The 16118-nt window shown below is 38.8% G+C and overlaps 1 protein-coding gene across 1 annotated transcript in view; it reads right to left on the reverse strand.

Annotated features, from left to right (window-relative positions):
- Positions 1-16118, reverse strand: part of ICA1L (islet cell autoantigen 1 like) — a 95450-nt gene that overhangs the window by 46415 nt on the left and 32917 nt on the right. The window contains exons 2-4 of the mRNA XM_026454594.2: positions 8765-8933; positions 5240-5312; positions 578-701 (exon numbers count right to left, since the gene is read on the reverse strand). Coding sequence (XP_026310379.1) covers positions 578-701; positions 5240-5312; positions 8765-8926 — 359 coding nt within the window. The 5' untranslated portion in view covers positions 8927-8933. The remainder of the gene's footprint in view (positions 1-577; positions 702-5239; positions 5313-8764; positions 8934-16118) is intronic.

Consider the following 16118-nt stretch of genomic DNA (forward strand, 5'->3'; position numbering starts at 1 on the left):
ACTTCCTTCAAGAGAGACTTCTGCACTGACGTGATGTTTCAGAATAAAGCTATATAAATTGGATACCATCATTATAGGTCTGATAAGGACTATTTTATTCTTCTTAAATGCTAAAGATTTGGGCTCGGTTTAGTAATTACAGGAGATTCTTTGCAGTAGGTATCATTATATTAGAAACTGAAATAATAACTGGAAACTATGTAATTAAGAAGAAAAAAATTCTTCTAATTAAAAAGTACCACTGTATTTATAGTATGGTATCAAAAAGTGAAATTGGAAATACACATTTTTAAGATGTTAGTCATTCTGTGACTGTTACATTAAACCAGTTGAGAAATATAACTGACACTTATCTGATTTTAGGGGAAATAAAAGAAAAGAACATCAATTATTAAATAATTATTTTGAATACAAAATTAGTAATTAAGAATTAGGTGTCAAAACATAACTGTGGTATATTTCTCTTTAACCCTTTATTAGAATGAACAGTGACCTTTACAAATATGCAAATTTAAGTACATATGTCAAAACTGTCAGATTGACTACAGATTCAAGATAATGAACCACCATGGTAAACCTTTGCTTGGCTGAAGAACAAAGTGCCTTGCCAGTGGCGTCCATCATTTTGCCAGCTTGAGTTGCATCCCGTTCCGCTTGAAACTTTAAAAAGAGCCCTAGCTCATTTTCTTCCTCTGATATAACTAGGAAAAAAATTACAGTGTAGTTAATTGTGTCCTTTCATCATTTGTTTAAAACATATACACAACTAAAATTCTCACAGCAATAACTTTCTATACAAGATTTACTTGGGGGAAGAAGAAGAGAGACTTATTTTTTAAATGCAATTCCTGGGCTCCATTTCCAGAGACTCTACTTCCCATAGGTCTAGGGAATCTGGCTTCTTATCAGCACTCTAGATGGTTTCGACACAGTGAATCCATGGACCTCGCTTTGAGAAGGACTGATTTTTAGTGACAAAAATCCCTCAAAACTACAAAACAAAGCCATAAATGATGCATTTTCAAATGTGCAGAGATGTATTTTAGGATAATTGCCTCTTACAAAGTATTTGTTTCCTATTTAAACTTGTTAATTCATTCTTGACTCCGTCCTGGCTTCAGTTTCCTATGCTCGGTATCCCAGACCCACAGATGTCCACAGTTCTGCTCCAGCAACCCTAAAAACTGTCATCTAGTGCACTGCTGCTCAGTGTGGGCCATGGACCAGTATCGGTCCAGAATCCTCTGTTACCAAGCTGTGACAAGCAAAGAAGTAAGGAAATTGAGAATAACTGTACAGAGACTTTGAGCATTTTATATTTGTCACATCTAATAAAGTGAGCTTATAATACATCTTTCACGCATTTTATTTCATTTTTCTAAAAGTTATTTTTTTAAAAGATGGGATCTTGCTCTGATGCCCAGCCTGGAGTGCAGTGGCTTGATCATAGCTCACTGCAACCTCGAATTCCTGGGCTCAAGTGATCCTCCTGCCTCAGCCTCCTGAGTAGCTTAGACTACAGGCATGAGCCACAGTGCTTGACTAATTTTTTAAAAATTATTTTAGAGGCAGGGTCTCACTATGTTGCCCATGCAGGTCTCAAACTTCTAGCCTCAAGCCATCTTCCCACCTTGGCCTCCCAAAGCACTGGAATTACAGGCATGAGTCACAGTGCTCAGCTAAAAATTCATTTTTATTGAATTTTACAAAGGTATCAGTTTACAACAGATTGAAAGTAAACCATGCAACAACAAAAAAGTCCTTCACCACAATTTAAGAAATACTGATCTAGTGTAAGCTGATCCTGTAACCACAGTAAGACTAATAAGGGGAGAAAACCCACTGCGCTCCAATTATAAGCTTAAAGTACATAAACAACAACAAATGTCATGCCTAATTTCATCCTACTTCATAGAAAATCAAAGTTAAAACTGAAAGGTAAATGCCTATTTGTGGGGCAGCAACAGAACTCAGGCCTCCTCATGCTGCCTCCCCACTCCCCGTCCTCGCCACCATGCCTGTAAGAGTGACCCAAGGAGAGCACAATGGTGTAATGAGGAAGGTGTCTACACAGTCTGTAGTCTCATCTCTAATAAAACCATTAACAACTGACCTGATCCAGAGCGGATGCAGTTCGGGGAGTCACGCTAATTTAATGCTGATGTACAGTTTACACATTTCCTCTGAATCAGAACTTCATAAAATATACCTCAATGAAAATTACTAGGGCCGGGCACGGTGGCTCACGCCTGTAATACCAGCCCTTTGGGAGGCTGAGGCGGGTGGATCACGAGGTCAGGAGATCAAGACCATCCTGGCTAACACGGTGAAACCCCGTCTCTATTTAAAAATACAAAAAATTAGCCAGGCGTGGTGGCAGGCGCCTGTAGTCCCAGCTACTCGAGAGGCTGAGGCAGGAGAATGGCATGAACCCAGGAGGTGGAGCTTGCAGTGAGCATAGATTGTGCCACTACACTCCAGCCTGGGTGACCACAGCGAGACTCCACCTCAAAAAAAAAAAAAAAAAAAAAAAAAAACAACAACAAAAAACCTATTAGAAAATATTCATTTGGGTATAGTGGTTCAGAAAGCACTTTGAATACTTGGAATACTTCATTATCAACTATCAACTGAACATAAATGATCACTGAAGCTTACCTTTATCATTGCAGAAAGGGCAGTCAATGAGGCTGAATCTTTGCTGCTTCTATGTTGAGACCTGCCTGCCAAAATCTACAGAGACCCCTCCTTGACGTGTTCTCCCCGCAGTCAAGAGATTCCCATAAAGTTATGGTGCTGGACTAACCTACTGCATTTGTCTGATGTTACTCCCAACAGAGGTATTAATACAATTGTCTTCAAGAAATCACGTATTTATACACAATCTTGAAGCGAAAATACACAATTAAATCTATATATCTCTTCCTTATCCTGAAATGCTCTACCAGAGTGCTAAAAGATCTAGTGATTTCAGGGTATATAAACTTGCTGATTTTCTTCACATTTTCATTTCTAAGACAGGACTCACTTGGTCCAGTGATTGTGATGGCCTTTTACTGCTTGGTAAAATATATAAGGTCATTAGTAATCTGACCCCAAATTTCCTTTGTTCCTTTATCCTCCCATTAGTTTCAATGACAAACTCTTCTGTCCATGCAGGCTGTTCTCATTCTTTAAGCTCTTTAAACTCCAAGTCTCTTCTCTACATGTTCAACTTCTATAAATCCTTTAAGTTTTACCTCAATTCCTATCTATAGAGTTGCCTTTACCAATTACTCTAATCCATGGTTATTTTTCACTCCTAGGAATTCAGTTATGTCTATATCCTTATTCTGAACTCAATTACATACTACTTATATTGTCTCTCTTTTTGTTACAAAAAGTTGTTTCTCCAACTATTTCCTTGGGAAAAGCACATGGCAGGTAGTCAAAAAAATACTTGAATAATCATGCTTTATTGGATTTCTTTCTTTAATGGGACAATGTATAAGCTCTGATTATAAAGCGATGAGATTAATTTACATAGCTACATGAGAAAAATTATTGACTCATTGAAATCAAATATTTATCAAGTACTGACTACATGCTAGACATTGTTTCTAGAATGGGGACACATAAATATAACAGAAAAATTCTGTCCTGGCCGGGTGCAGTGGCTCACGCCTGTAATCCCAGCACTTTGGGAGGCCAAGGCGGGTGGATCATGAGGATAGGAGTTCAAGACCAACCTGGCTAAGATGGTGAAACCCCATCTCTACTAAAAATACAAAAATTAGCCGGACATGGTGGTAAGCGCCTATAATCCCAGCTACTTGGGAGGCTGAGGCAGAGCACTGCTTGAACCCGGGAGGCAGAGGTTGCAGTGAGCTGAGATCGCACCACTGAACTCCAGCCTGGGCGACAGAGTGAGACTCCGCCTCAAAAAAAAAAAAAAAGTCTGCCCTTAAGGAGGGCATATTCTAGTGGTGGGAAGAAAAACAATGGACAAAATATATAGAATGTTGAATATTGTTAACTGGAGAGGGAGTTTTGAGAGAAAAGGGTATTGCATTGCATTGTACTGTATTGTATTTTTTGTAACCTCTGAGGGCAGAGAGTATTGCATTTTAGATATGCAGTTCAGGGAGGGCCTCATTTAAAAAGAGGACATTTGACCAAATACCCAAAGGAAGTTAGGGATTCCACTATGCAGATATGCCTACTATGTAAGATATTAACATGGCTAAAGGGGAGAAAGTTTTAGGAGGTGTGATTAGAGAGGTAGCCATGTCCAGCAGGCCCATGGTAATTAAAAAAGGAAAAGTGATCCAAAGATTGAGTTTTAACCCGAACAGGTCCAGGAGAGAAGAGAATCAGCAAAGGCAGGATGCCAAGAAAGAGTGACCAGGAGGAGGAAAACCCGGAAAGCCAAGTGAAGAAAGTGTATCAAGGAATAGGAAATAATCAACTGTTAAATAATGTGATAAGCCAGATTTAGACAGGATTTGGTTAATCATGACCTTGACAAGAGAAATTTGGTGGAGTGATGGGGATGAAAACTTGACTGGAGTGAGTACAAGAGAAAGTGGAAGGAAAGGAACAGAGACCATGCATACAGACAATTACATCATGTTTTTCTGTAAACAGCAGCAGAGGAATGAAATTTAACTGCAAGGGCAAGTGGGAGTCAAGAAAGAGAGGTTTAAGTGATGGAAACAAATCCATTTCAGATGTTGGGCAGGCCCAGGCATGGTGACTCACACCTGTAATCCCAGCACTTTGGGAGGTTGAGGCAGGAGGATCACTTGAGACCAGGAGTTTGAAACCAGTCTGGGCAGCATAGTGAGACCCTGTGTCTACAAAAAAGTACAAAAATTAGCCAGGTATGGTGGCACACGCCTGTAATCCTAGCTACTTGGTAGGCTGAGGCGGGAGGATCACTTGAGCCCAGGTGGTGGAGACTGTAGTGAGCTGTGATCGCACCACTGCACTCCAGCCTGGGTGACAGAGAAAGACCCTATCTCAAAGAAAAAAAAAGAATATCAGCAAAACATAAATCTGGGTTAGAGGATTTGATTAACTGAGGAGAAAAGAGAGAATACTGGGGTGCCTTTGAGAACAGGTCACTGTAAATATTCATATTCTGCCATAAGATGCTATTCAGAAAATTGTTCTACTATTACATTAAATCTTTCATTTTAAAAAATGCTAATATTTATTTTAAATGGGAATTATCAGATAGATATCTATGATTTCATACCATTGAGTCTTAGCTGGTATTTCTCGACTATCTTCAGAAGTTCAGTGCATGTCTCTTGAACGGAGTGAAAAACCTTGAGACATAAATTTTATTAGGACAATTTAAAGAACTATAAACAAACATATGTTATAAGCACTCCAAAAGCATAACATTTTCTTGTAAGTATTATGTCTGTTTTAAAAACATTACGTCTATTTTCCTTGGCTATGATGTGTGCTTTAGTTTTGGTTTTACTTCCTATGTAGAAAGCACATTCCTCCATGAGAGATGGAAAAAATGATAATAAATATACGGGAGCAAACAAAAAATTAAAAGTGACGAGTTTGTCCTCATCTCAGCTCCAAACCATCTAAATGACAAAAACATAAATCTAATATAAACTGCATCAAATATTGCCAACCACAGATGAACAGAGTGTAGATAACCTTACAAAGTGTTAACTCCGAGTCTGGCTTTTCTTCCATGCTGGTCTAAGCAAAACAGATTAGTGAATTTACTATAAAAATTAAATAATGTATTATAACATCAAATATAAATTATTTTTAGATTTTTTTTAGAATTTTCTATAGATATTAATTCTTTCATTACTACTGCTGCTAATTGCTAACAGAAAAGGAAATATCCAGTAGACTCTCGTTTCAAAATTAAGCACATGAAAATTTGAGATGAGGCCACACTATATACATGACATAACTCTTCAACAAATTAATACATGTAGGTGTGCCCAGATAAACAAGCCAGCATAAGTTTTAGAGTATAGCTCCAATGAGGACTTTTTTTTTTTTTTTTTTTTTTTTTTTGAGGTGGAGTCTCACTCTGTCGCCCAGGCTGGAGTTCAATGGTGCGATCTCGGCTCACTGCAACCTCTGCCGCCTGGGTTCAAGCGATTCTTCTGCCTCAGCCTCCTGAGTAGCTGGGTTTACAGGTGCCTGTTACCATGCCTGGCTAAGTTTTGTATTTTTAGTAGAGACAGGGTTTCAACATGTTGGCCAGGCTGGTCTTGAAGTCCTGACCTCGTGATCCACCTGCCTCAGCCTCCCAAAGTGCTGGGATTAGATTTTTTTTTTTTTTAGCAAGGCCTATCTGTTCAGAATCTACACTAAAGAATATATTTTTTTGTATTTTTTTTGAGACGGAGTCTCGCTCTGTCTCCCAGGCTGGAGTGCAGTGGCGCAATCTCCACTCACCGCAAGCTCCGTCGCCTCCCGGGTTCACGCCATTCCCCTGCCTCAGCCTCCTGAGAAGCTGAGACTACAGGTGCCCACCACCACGCCTGGGTAATTTTTTTGTATTTTTAGTAGAGATAGGGTTTCACCGTGTTCGCCAGGATGGTTTCGATCTCCTGACCTCGTGACCCGCCCGCCTAGGCCTCCCAAAGTGCTGGGATTACAGGCGTGAGCCACCGCGCCCAGCTACACTAAAGAATTTTTATGTGACTTAGTTCAAAAAGACCTTGGTACTGCTATATAATACTAAGCCCTAACCCTTTGATTTTTCAGATGCCTAATATCATCAAGAAGCCTGAACATTCTATCTCTGGGGCAGTTTTTATTATTATTTTGATGTTTGATCAAACCTAAAGAAGATAGATAATAAACACGAAAATCGTAAAAGGAGGAGCAGGCATCGATCTTCCTTATGACTTTAGACATATTTGAAGTGCATTTGGTATCTGGATTTGGCAATTGTAAAATCTGTTTTAAATGCATATGGAAGAAGATTAGAAAAGAATACAAAAGGCTGGGCACGGTAGCTCATGGCTCCTGCCTGTAATCCCAGCACTTTGGGAGGGAGGCCGAGGTGGGTGGATCGCCTGAGTTTGGGAGTTAGAGACCAGCCTGCCCAGCATGGTGAAACCCTGTCTCTACTAAAAATACAAAAATTAGCCAGCCATAGTGGCAGGCTCCTGTAATCCCAGCTCTTTGGGAAGCTGAGGCAGGAGAATCGCTTGAACAACCCTGGGGGCAGAGGTTGCTGTGAGCTGAGATCATGCCACCACACTCCAGCCTGGGCAACAGAGCAAGAGTCCATCTCAAAAAAAAAAAAAAAAAGAATACAGAAAAGATAGTTCTACTAAGATGACGTGATTATGCTTGATATTTTTTCCATAGGTTTATGTACTATTTTTATTTTTATAATAAAACTGTTTCTCATTCTTAAAAAATACAAATGTGGGAAACAGTTCTTGGTTGATTCCAAATACTTATCTAATGGCCAGATTTACACTGAATAGAAAACATGTCACCCACAGATGACCTAACAATGTAAAACAATACCAAAACCTCATATATTCCCACTTCTATGGGAATATATCTGGAACAAGTTCCTGTTGCGTTAAAACATACAACACTAATAATAATAAAGTCTTCATTTTTACACATTTGTCACTGAATCCTAGGAATACTTTTCAATACAAATAGTAAAATCTTGTTAAATTTTTTATCTATTTCCATATTTGTTTTGGCAGTAAGTTTACTTTTTGCAGAATGAAAATACTTGATCAAGACCAGTTTAATTAGACCCATATTTTTAAGAATCCCACCATAATGATTATATTCCAAGTATAACAGAATCCCTGCTTAGAAATATTTGTAAGAGTTAGCTTAAATTAGTATATATATATATGTTGAGTTAGTAAATCTGCATTTAAAAATTCAGACATTTGAGCTGGGCATGGTGGCTCACACCTGTAATCCCAGCACTTTGAAAGGCTGAGGCAGGTGGATCACCTGAGGTCGGGAGTCTGAGACCAGCCTGACCAACAGGGAGAAACCCTGTCTCTACTAAAAATACAAAATTAGCTGGGAATGGTGGTGCATGCCTGTAATCCCAGCTACTCAGGAGGCTGAGGCAGGAGAATCGCTTGAACCCAGGAGGCGGAGGTTGTGGTGAGCCAAGATTGCGCCATTGTGCTCCAGCCTGGGCAACCACAGTGAAACTCCGTCCAAAAAAAAAAAAAAATCAGACTTTTTTATTCATTTATATTATACTCTTCTCTAATTAGCCTAATTACTTTAAACCATTTATTGGTTTAAAATTGTTTCATGGCAATTATTTAAAATAAAAAGCAGCCAAAAAAGGCATTAGGAAATATTTCAATAACTCTATATTTTAATAAAATAGAAACAATAACTATTATATTCATTCGCTGTTTGATTTTAATTATTTCAATGAGGTATAAGACTTCACATCAAAGTACTACAAAATAGTAAGACTTGATATATAATGAGTATATGGTCTCAATTGAGAATGTAATTAATTCATTAAGACTTAGCTTAAAAACTATAATATGTGTGCCAGAGAAACTACTTTATTCATATTTTATCTAAGTTAGTGAAAACCAATTTTGCAAATTTTCAGTTTGTGAGAACTGTGACCTCCTAGTCAGAGCTCTGATTGACAGCTGGATACAACTAAACATCCTATTATCCCCATAAGCTCTCCAGTGTGAAAACTTGTTGCAGTCCCCCTTGGAGCCCCAAATAATGGCCGGTTATATGCAATACATAGAATGCTCAAATTTACCTCAAGTTTAGCATCCAGTTCAGCATCAGACGCCACCAAGTGCTCATCCTCTTTTTTTCCTGTTGCTTTGATAAAGACCTGTTTAGTTTTCCAGTATTTCTTTTGCATTCTGCTGACTACTGACTGATTATCTTCTGGTCTGGGTTGCCCAAAGGAATCCATGGAGTGACTACAATGAACAGACTAAAATTAAACTTCTTGTAAAAATTCTCAATAATAGGCCGGGCACAGTGGTTCACGCCTGTAATCCCAGTACTTTGGAAGGCGAATCACAGGGTCAGGAGATCGAGACCATTCTGGCTAAAACGGTGAAACCCTGTCTCTATTAAAAATACAAAAAAAATTAGCCAGGCGTTGTGGCGGGCACCTGTAGTCCCAGGTACTCGGGAGGTTGAGGCAGGAGAATGGCGTGAACCCGGGAGGCGGAGCTTGCAGTGAGCCGAGATCGTGCCACTGCACGCCAGCCTGGGAGACAGGGCGAGACTTCGTCTCAAAAAAAAAAAAAAAAATCAATAATAAATATGTTTAGCTAGCCAATATTTAATCTGACAAATGGAAAAAAGGTACTAAATATAATTCTTTTTTAGAGTCAGGGTCTCGTTCCATCGCTCAGGCTGGAATGTAGTGGTGCAATCATAGTTCACGATAACATGGACTCAAGCAAGCTCCTGCCTCAGCCTCATGCAGCACTGGGATTACAGGTGTGAACTACCACATCTGGCCCCTACTATTGATGTTCTCAGTCTGACATGCTAATGCTTGCTTTATATGATCTAAATGTATGTTACAATTTCAACTTGCACATGAAACAGGCAAAAGATTAATTATATTTATATTAATTTTAGATGACAAAGGTGATAAAACTTAAGATTTTGCAGTTATGTCTAGAGAAAATTATATTTTATTTGACTGGTATCTATTTATAGATGTTTATTACTTTCTAAGTTTTGCTTTTATAAGAAAACTGCAAAATAAACTTGTACATACATCTTTACATACTACTATCAGTTACTTAGGAAGATTTTCTATAGTTATAACTGCCATGTCAGACAAACATCCATTTAATATTTTCAAATATGCAGATTCCAACACATACTCTTTAAAAATCACTCAAAGAAATATTTTAATGTCCAATAAATCAACACAAATAAAGTCCTTAGGTATAAGGGAAGATATGTTATAAAAGAAATACAGATGGACATTGTAAAATGTAAACATAAAAATTAACATATGCCAGGCGTGGTGGCTCACGCCTGTAATCCCAGCACTTTGGGATGCCAAGGTGGGTGGATCACGAGGTCAGGAGATCGAGACCATCCTGGCCAACATGGTGAAACCCTGTCTCTACTAAAATACAAAAAGTTAGCTGGGCGTGGTGGCACGCACCTGTCATCCCAGCTACTCAGGAGGCTGAGGCTGGAGAATCACTTGAACCCAGGAGGCAGAGGTTGCAGTGAGCCAAGATTGCACCACTGCACTCCAGCCTGGTGACAAAGCAAGACACCATCTCAAAAAGTAAAATAAAATAAAATAAAATAACCTCTAAGAAGTTATTCTTAACAAGGTTAACATAGCCACATAAGGAAATGCAAATGTGAAAAGTATTTCTTAAGGATATATAAAAAGAATAAATACTAATAACGTTTGGATCTAAAGCTCAAATTATTGCAACAAACTGTAAGGGTAGGAACAAAAGGGAAATACTAAAGTATGTGACTCATTCGTTATTTTCAGGCACATTGATAGACGCTAGTGTATTTTTCATGTTAGTAAAGAAATAGAGGTTCATTTTCTTTTAATTTTAATTACTAATTAAATAAAAATAGAATGTTTAATTTCCAAATTACTAGGGGTAAAACAAAAGAGCCAGAAAAACTTAAGCAAAAGCAAAAGACTGAGTGGGAAAAACAGGAGAAAGGCATATAACACAAAGTACAAAACAAGAAGATGGAAGAAGAACAATTATATTATTTAGTATGATAGATGCAAACTTCTTTTTAAATACAAAGAATCTCAAATCATAAAAAACAAAAATCGAAATCCAACTATATGCTATTTGAGATCTACTTAAAACAAAATGACACAGAAGCATAAAGATATGAGTTAAGATATACCAGGTAAATAGAAACGAAATGAAATGAGAATAGCTATATTAGTATCAGACAAAGTAGGTTTAAATAAAAAGCATAAAATAGAACAAGGGCAAGCTATAAAGTCCACAAAGTGGCCAATTTTCCAGATATCCTCTGGATTATTATCCTTTGGATATCCTCCTACATTCCTGGGCAGTATATATTAGTCACCATTTAATTGCCAGATCTCTTCATATGTTATCCTGGATAATTTGTCTGGACATTATTTGGAATAGAGAGGGAATTTAATTTGGGTACCTAGGGAGCATGGATTTGATATAAGCATTATACTGTTCTGACACATCGAGTGTCTTGAGAGAAACTTAGCTTTTCTTTCCCATCCAGTTTCTTTCTGCTTTTGGTTGCTCTCAACTGCTTTCAGTCCTCCTCCTCCTTCCCTCCCCTCCCAATTTTATAAGAATTATCAGCAGTCCAACCATACGAAAGACTGTTAATCTCTTTTACTAAACTGACTGCAGGTTTAAGCTCAATTAGGAGAACAAAATACTAGGGAGTATCAGGAGAGAATACCTCTTTACGTCAACTTCCATGTTGATGTAGTTCAAACAATATACTCCTGTCCTCGCAACCACTCTCTCAGTATCTCTTTGGGAGAGAAAGAGTAACTTATCTGATTGGACATCAAAAATTCGACTCCTCCATTTCTGGAAACTATCTTGCCTACAGAGGGCACATGGTCTCTGGCAAAGGGAGAAAGTGACCAGGAGGATAAATCTGTAAAAGGTGGGATTTGCACATTTGTGGTTTTTATGACTGAGGGCACTGCTATATCTGCTTACCACTGGGGGTAGGTTAGGCAGGAAGCCAAGTCTTACTGGCTTGACATAGATAACAGAGTTCAAGGCTGGCAGAACTATCAGATATTTAGGAGAGATTTCATAAAAGGGAGGGAGCCAAAGAGGAGGAAACCCCAAAATTTGTATATAAAATCCTCCCAAGACCTGTGCTAATCACTAAACTACTCATGAGGCAAGGGAGGGAAACCCAAGAATCACGGCAGAAAATCAGTCACTGAAAAATGAAATAACTAAGTAAAGATTTCAGCACTACCACTACAAAGGAGACAGTTTGGAGTCTGAGTTCAGTCAAGTTAACTGGATTCTAAAATAAAAATTCTTTTTCAGAAAAGCAAAACAGAATCCTCAATCTCTCAAATGTATCATTCAAAATCCCAAGTATCCAATCAAAAAAAAACTAGACATATAAAGAAATAGGAAAATGTGACCTATACTCCAGTGGGGAAAAGACAGTCAATAAAAACAGACCCTAGAGATTTCCCAGACACAGGAGGCTGAGGCAGGAGAATCACTTGAACCTGGGAGGTGGAGGTTGCAGTGAGCCAAGATCGCGCCACTGCACTCCAGCCTGGTCAACAGAGTGAGGCTCTGCCTCAAAAAAAAAAAAAAAAAAAAAGATTTCCCAGATATTGCAATTATGAGATAATTACTTCAAAGCAACTATTATTAACATATACACAGACTTAAAGTAGGATGTATGCACAATAAATGAACACACTGAAAATATTAGAAAACGAGTAAAACTGAAACTCTCCAGTTACAAAGTTCAGTAACTGTAATTTAAAATTCGGCCGGGTGCAGTGGCTCACGCCTGTAATCCCAGCACTTTGGGAGGCCGAGGCAGGCGGATCACGAGATCAGGAGATCGAGACCATCCTGGCTAACCCGGTGAAACCCCGTCTCTACCACAAACACAAAAAATTAGCCGGGCGTTGTGGTGGGCGCCTGTAGTCCCAACTACTCGGCAGGTGAATGGAGTGTACCCAGGAGGCAGAGGTTGCGGTGAGTCGAGATCGCACCACTGCACTCCAGCCTGGGCCACAGATACAGGCTCCGTCTCAAAAAAAAAAAAAAAAAAAAATTCACTGCAGTTGGGTGTGGAGGCTCACACCTGTAATCCCAGGATTTTGGGAGGCTGATACAAGAGAATCTCTTGAGCCCTGGAGTTTGAGGTTACAGTTAGCTATGATTATGCCAGTGCACTCCTGCCTGGGTGACAGAGTGTGTGACTGACTGCCTCTTTAAAAAATAACTGGACAGGATTAAGAGCAAACTGAAGATGGCAGAAATTCTTCTTACCAAAAATTAACAATCTAAAAACTGGGGTGGGGGGTGGGGGGAGGAAGGAGGAGAACCAAAAGACGAGATAGAATCATATATATACCTGACAGAAAAATATTCAAAGAAATAAAACATCCCCAAATTTGTGAATGACATTAATTTACAGATCCAATAAGCTAAATGACAAACCCCACGCAGGATAAATACAAAGAAAACACAAATAGACACATCATAGACAAACTGCTTAAATCCAGATAGGAAAAAAAAAAAAAGATAGCAAAGAAAACCTATCTTGAAAGCAACAGAGAAAAATGGCATATTACACACAAGGTAACAAAAACACAAACAGGTCAGTTCTCAATAAAAACAAAAAAAGTCAGACTAAATGGAAGGATATATTTAAGGTATTGAGAGGAGAAAAACCTGTTGATCCCCAATTCTACATCTATTGAAACTGTCCTTTTAAAAATGAAAGTGGCGGGAGCACAGTGGCTCAGGCCTGTAATCCCAGGACTTTGGGAGGCTGTGGGGGACGATCACTGGAGCCTAGGAGCTCAAGACCAGTCTGGTCAAGATGGCAAGACTCCATGTCTACAAAAAAATAAAAGAAACATTTAGCCATGTATGGTGGTGTGAGCCTGTGGTCCCAGCTACTCAGGGGGCTGATGCAGAAGGATTGCTTCAGCCCAGGAGTTTGAGGCTGCAGTGAACTATAATTGCACCACTGCACCCCAGCCTGCGCAACAGAGTGAGAGTCTGTCTCTAAAAAAATAAAAAATAAAAAAATAAAAAGAAGGAAAGCAAAATAAAGATATTTTCAAATAAAGCTCTGAGAGACTACCTGATCAGATCTGGAGACTTTCAGAAACACTAATGTCACAGACATGTACACCACAGCTGAACATATTAAAAAATACGGTATACATACTCAATGGAATACTATTCAGCCTTTAAAAGGAAAGAAATCCTGTCATTTGTGACAATATGGATAAACCTGAAAGACAAATACCACATGATGTCAATTACATATAAAATCTAAAAAAGTTGGACTAGTAGAAGTAGAGAGTAGAATGGTAGTTACCAGAGGCTGGGGAGAGGGGTATTGGGAAGATGCTTGTCAAAGCACAAAAAATTTCAGTTAGAAGGAGTAAGTTCTATTGTACAACAGAGGGACAATAGTTAATAACAATGTATTACATTCTCCTAGGTCTATTGTACAACATGGGGATTATAGTTAATAACAATGTATTATATTCTTGGAGATATCTATGAAGCAGGATTTTTAGTGTTCTTACCAGAAAAAAAAGATGATGTAATACATATGTTAATTATGTTGATTTAGCCATTCCACAGTGTTTCAAACGTAATGTACATGACAAATATATACCATTTTCTCAATTAAAAACAATTTTTGAATTAAAAATGGCAATAAATTCTTCAGTCTTAAGGAAAATTATACCAGATAATTTGGATTTATAGAAAAGAATGGAATGACCATAATTGGTAAATGTCCTCAGAAATATAAGACTATTGTTTCTTTCTTAATTTCTTCACATTATATAACTTTTACATGCATAGAGGCCGGGTGTGGTGGCTCACACCTGTAATCCCAGCACTTTGAGAGGCTGAGGTGGGTGGATCGCTTGAGCTTGGGAGTTCAAGACCAGCGTGGGCAACATGGCAAGATCCTTTCTCTACAAAAAATACAAAAATTAGCTGCGCGTGGTGGCTGGCACCTGTAGTCCCTGCTGCTCGGGAGGCTGAGGTGGGAGGATCACTTGAGACTGGGAGGTGGACGTTGCAGGGAGCCAGGACTGTGCCACTGCACTCCAGACTGGGTGAAAGAGGCAGATCCTGTCTCAAAAAACAAAAACAGAAAACCCTACCATACACAGACAACAATAAAATAGCAGCTCAATTATCAATTCTGCCATTTTAAAAAACATCATTGATATGTTTACCCATTCTTTACCACCTCACTCCATCATCATCATCATATGGTTCTTTTCTATAAAATTTACATACACTGACACCTCTAATTTTTAGCTATATACTTTTTTCATTACTTATTTTACTTACAGATTCAGGGTCTCACTCTGTTGCCCCCGTTAGAGTACAGTGGCACAATCATAGCTCACTGCAGTCTCAAACTCCTGGGCTCAAGTAATCCTCCCAACTAAGCTTCTGGAGTAGCTGGGACCACAGGAAACACACCATCATGCCTGGCTAATTTATTTTTATTTTTGTAGCGACAAAGTCCCACTATGTTGCCCAGGCTTATTTATTTTTAATTGACAAGTAAAAATTGTATATATTTATGATGTATAACCTAATGTTTTAAAATGTGTATACATTGTAGAATGGCTAATTTCCTTGGTTAAATTTATTCCTAAGTATTTTGATTTTTTTTACCAGCTATTGTCAATGGCATTGTTTTACTGATTTCTTCTTCCTTTTTTTTTTTTTTTTGAGATGGAGTCTTGCTCTGTTGCCTAGGCTGGAGTGCAGTGCTGCTGCAGCCTCCACCTCCGAAGTTCAAACAATTCTCCTGCCTCAGTCTCTTGAGTAGCTGGGATTACAGGTGCATGCCACCACGCCTGGCTAATTTTTGTATTTTTACTAGAGATGGGGTTTCACCATGTTGGCCAGGCTGGTCTCAAACTCTTGACCTCAAGTGATCCTCCCACCTTGGTCTCCCAAAGTGCTGGGATTACAGGCGTGAGAGACTGCACCTGGCCAGATTTATCAGATAGTTTGTTGTTAGCATGTAGAAATGCTACTGATTTTTTTTTTTTTTTTTTGGAGATAAGAGTCTTACTCTGTTACTCAGGCTGGAGTGCACTGGCATGATCATGGCTCACTGTAACCTCAAACTCCTGGGCTCAAGCAATCTTCCCACCTCAGGCTCCCAAGTAGCTAGGACTACAGGTCGTGCCACCACACCTGGCTAATTCTTTTATTTTTTGTAGAGATGGGCATCTCACTATGTTGTCCAGGCTGGTCTCAAACTCCTGTCCTCCAGTGATCCTCCTACCTCAGCCTCCCAAAGTCCTGGGATTACAGGTATAAACCACCATGTCTGACCACTACGGATTTTTGTGTTAATTTTGTATCCTGCAACTT

The sequence above is a fragment of the Piliocolobus tephrosceles genome, chromosome 11 (assembly GCF_002776525.5).
Source record: "Piliocolobus tephrosceles isolate RC106 chromosome 11, ASM277652v3, whole genome shotgun sequence".
NCBI lineage: Eukaryota > Metazoa > Chordata > Mammalia > Primates > Cercopithecidae > Piliocolobus > Piliocolobus tephrosceles.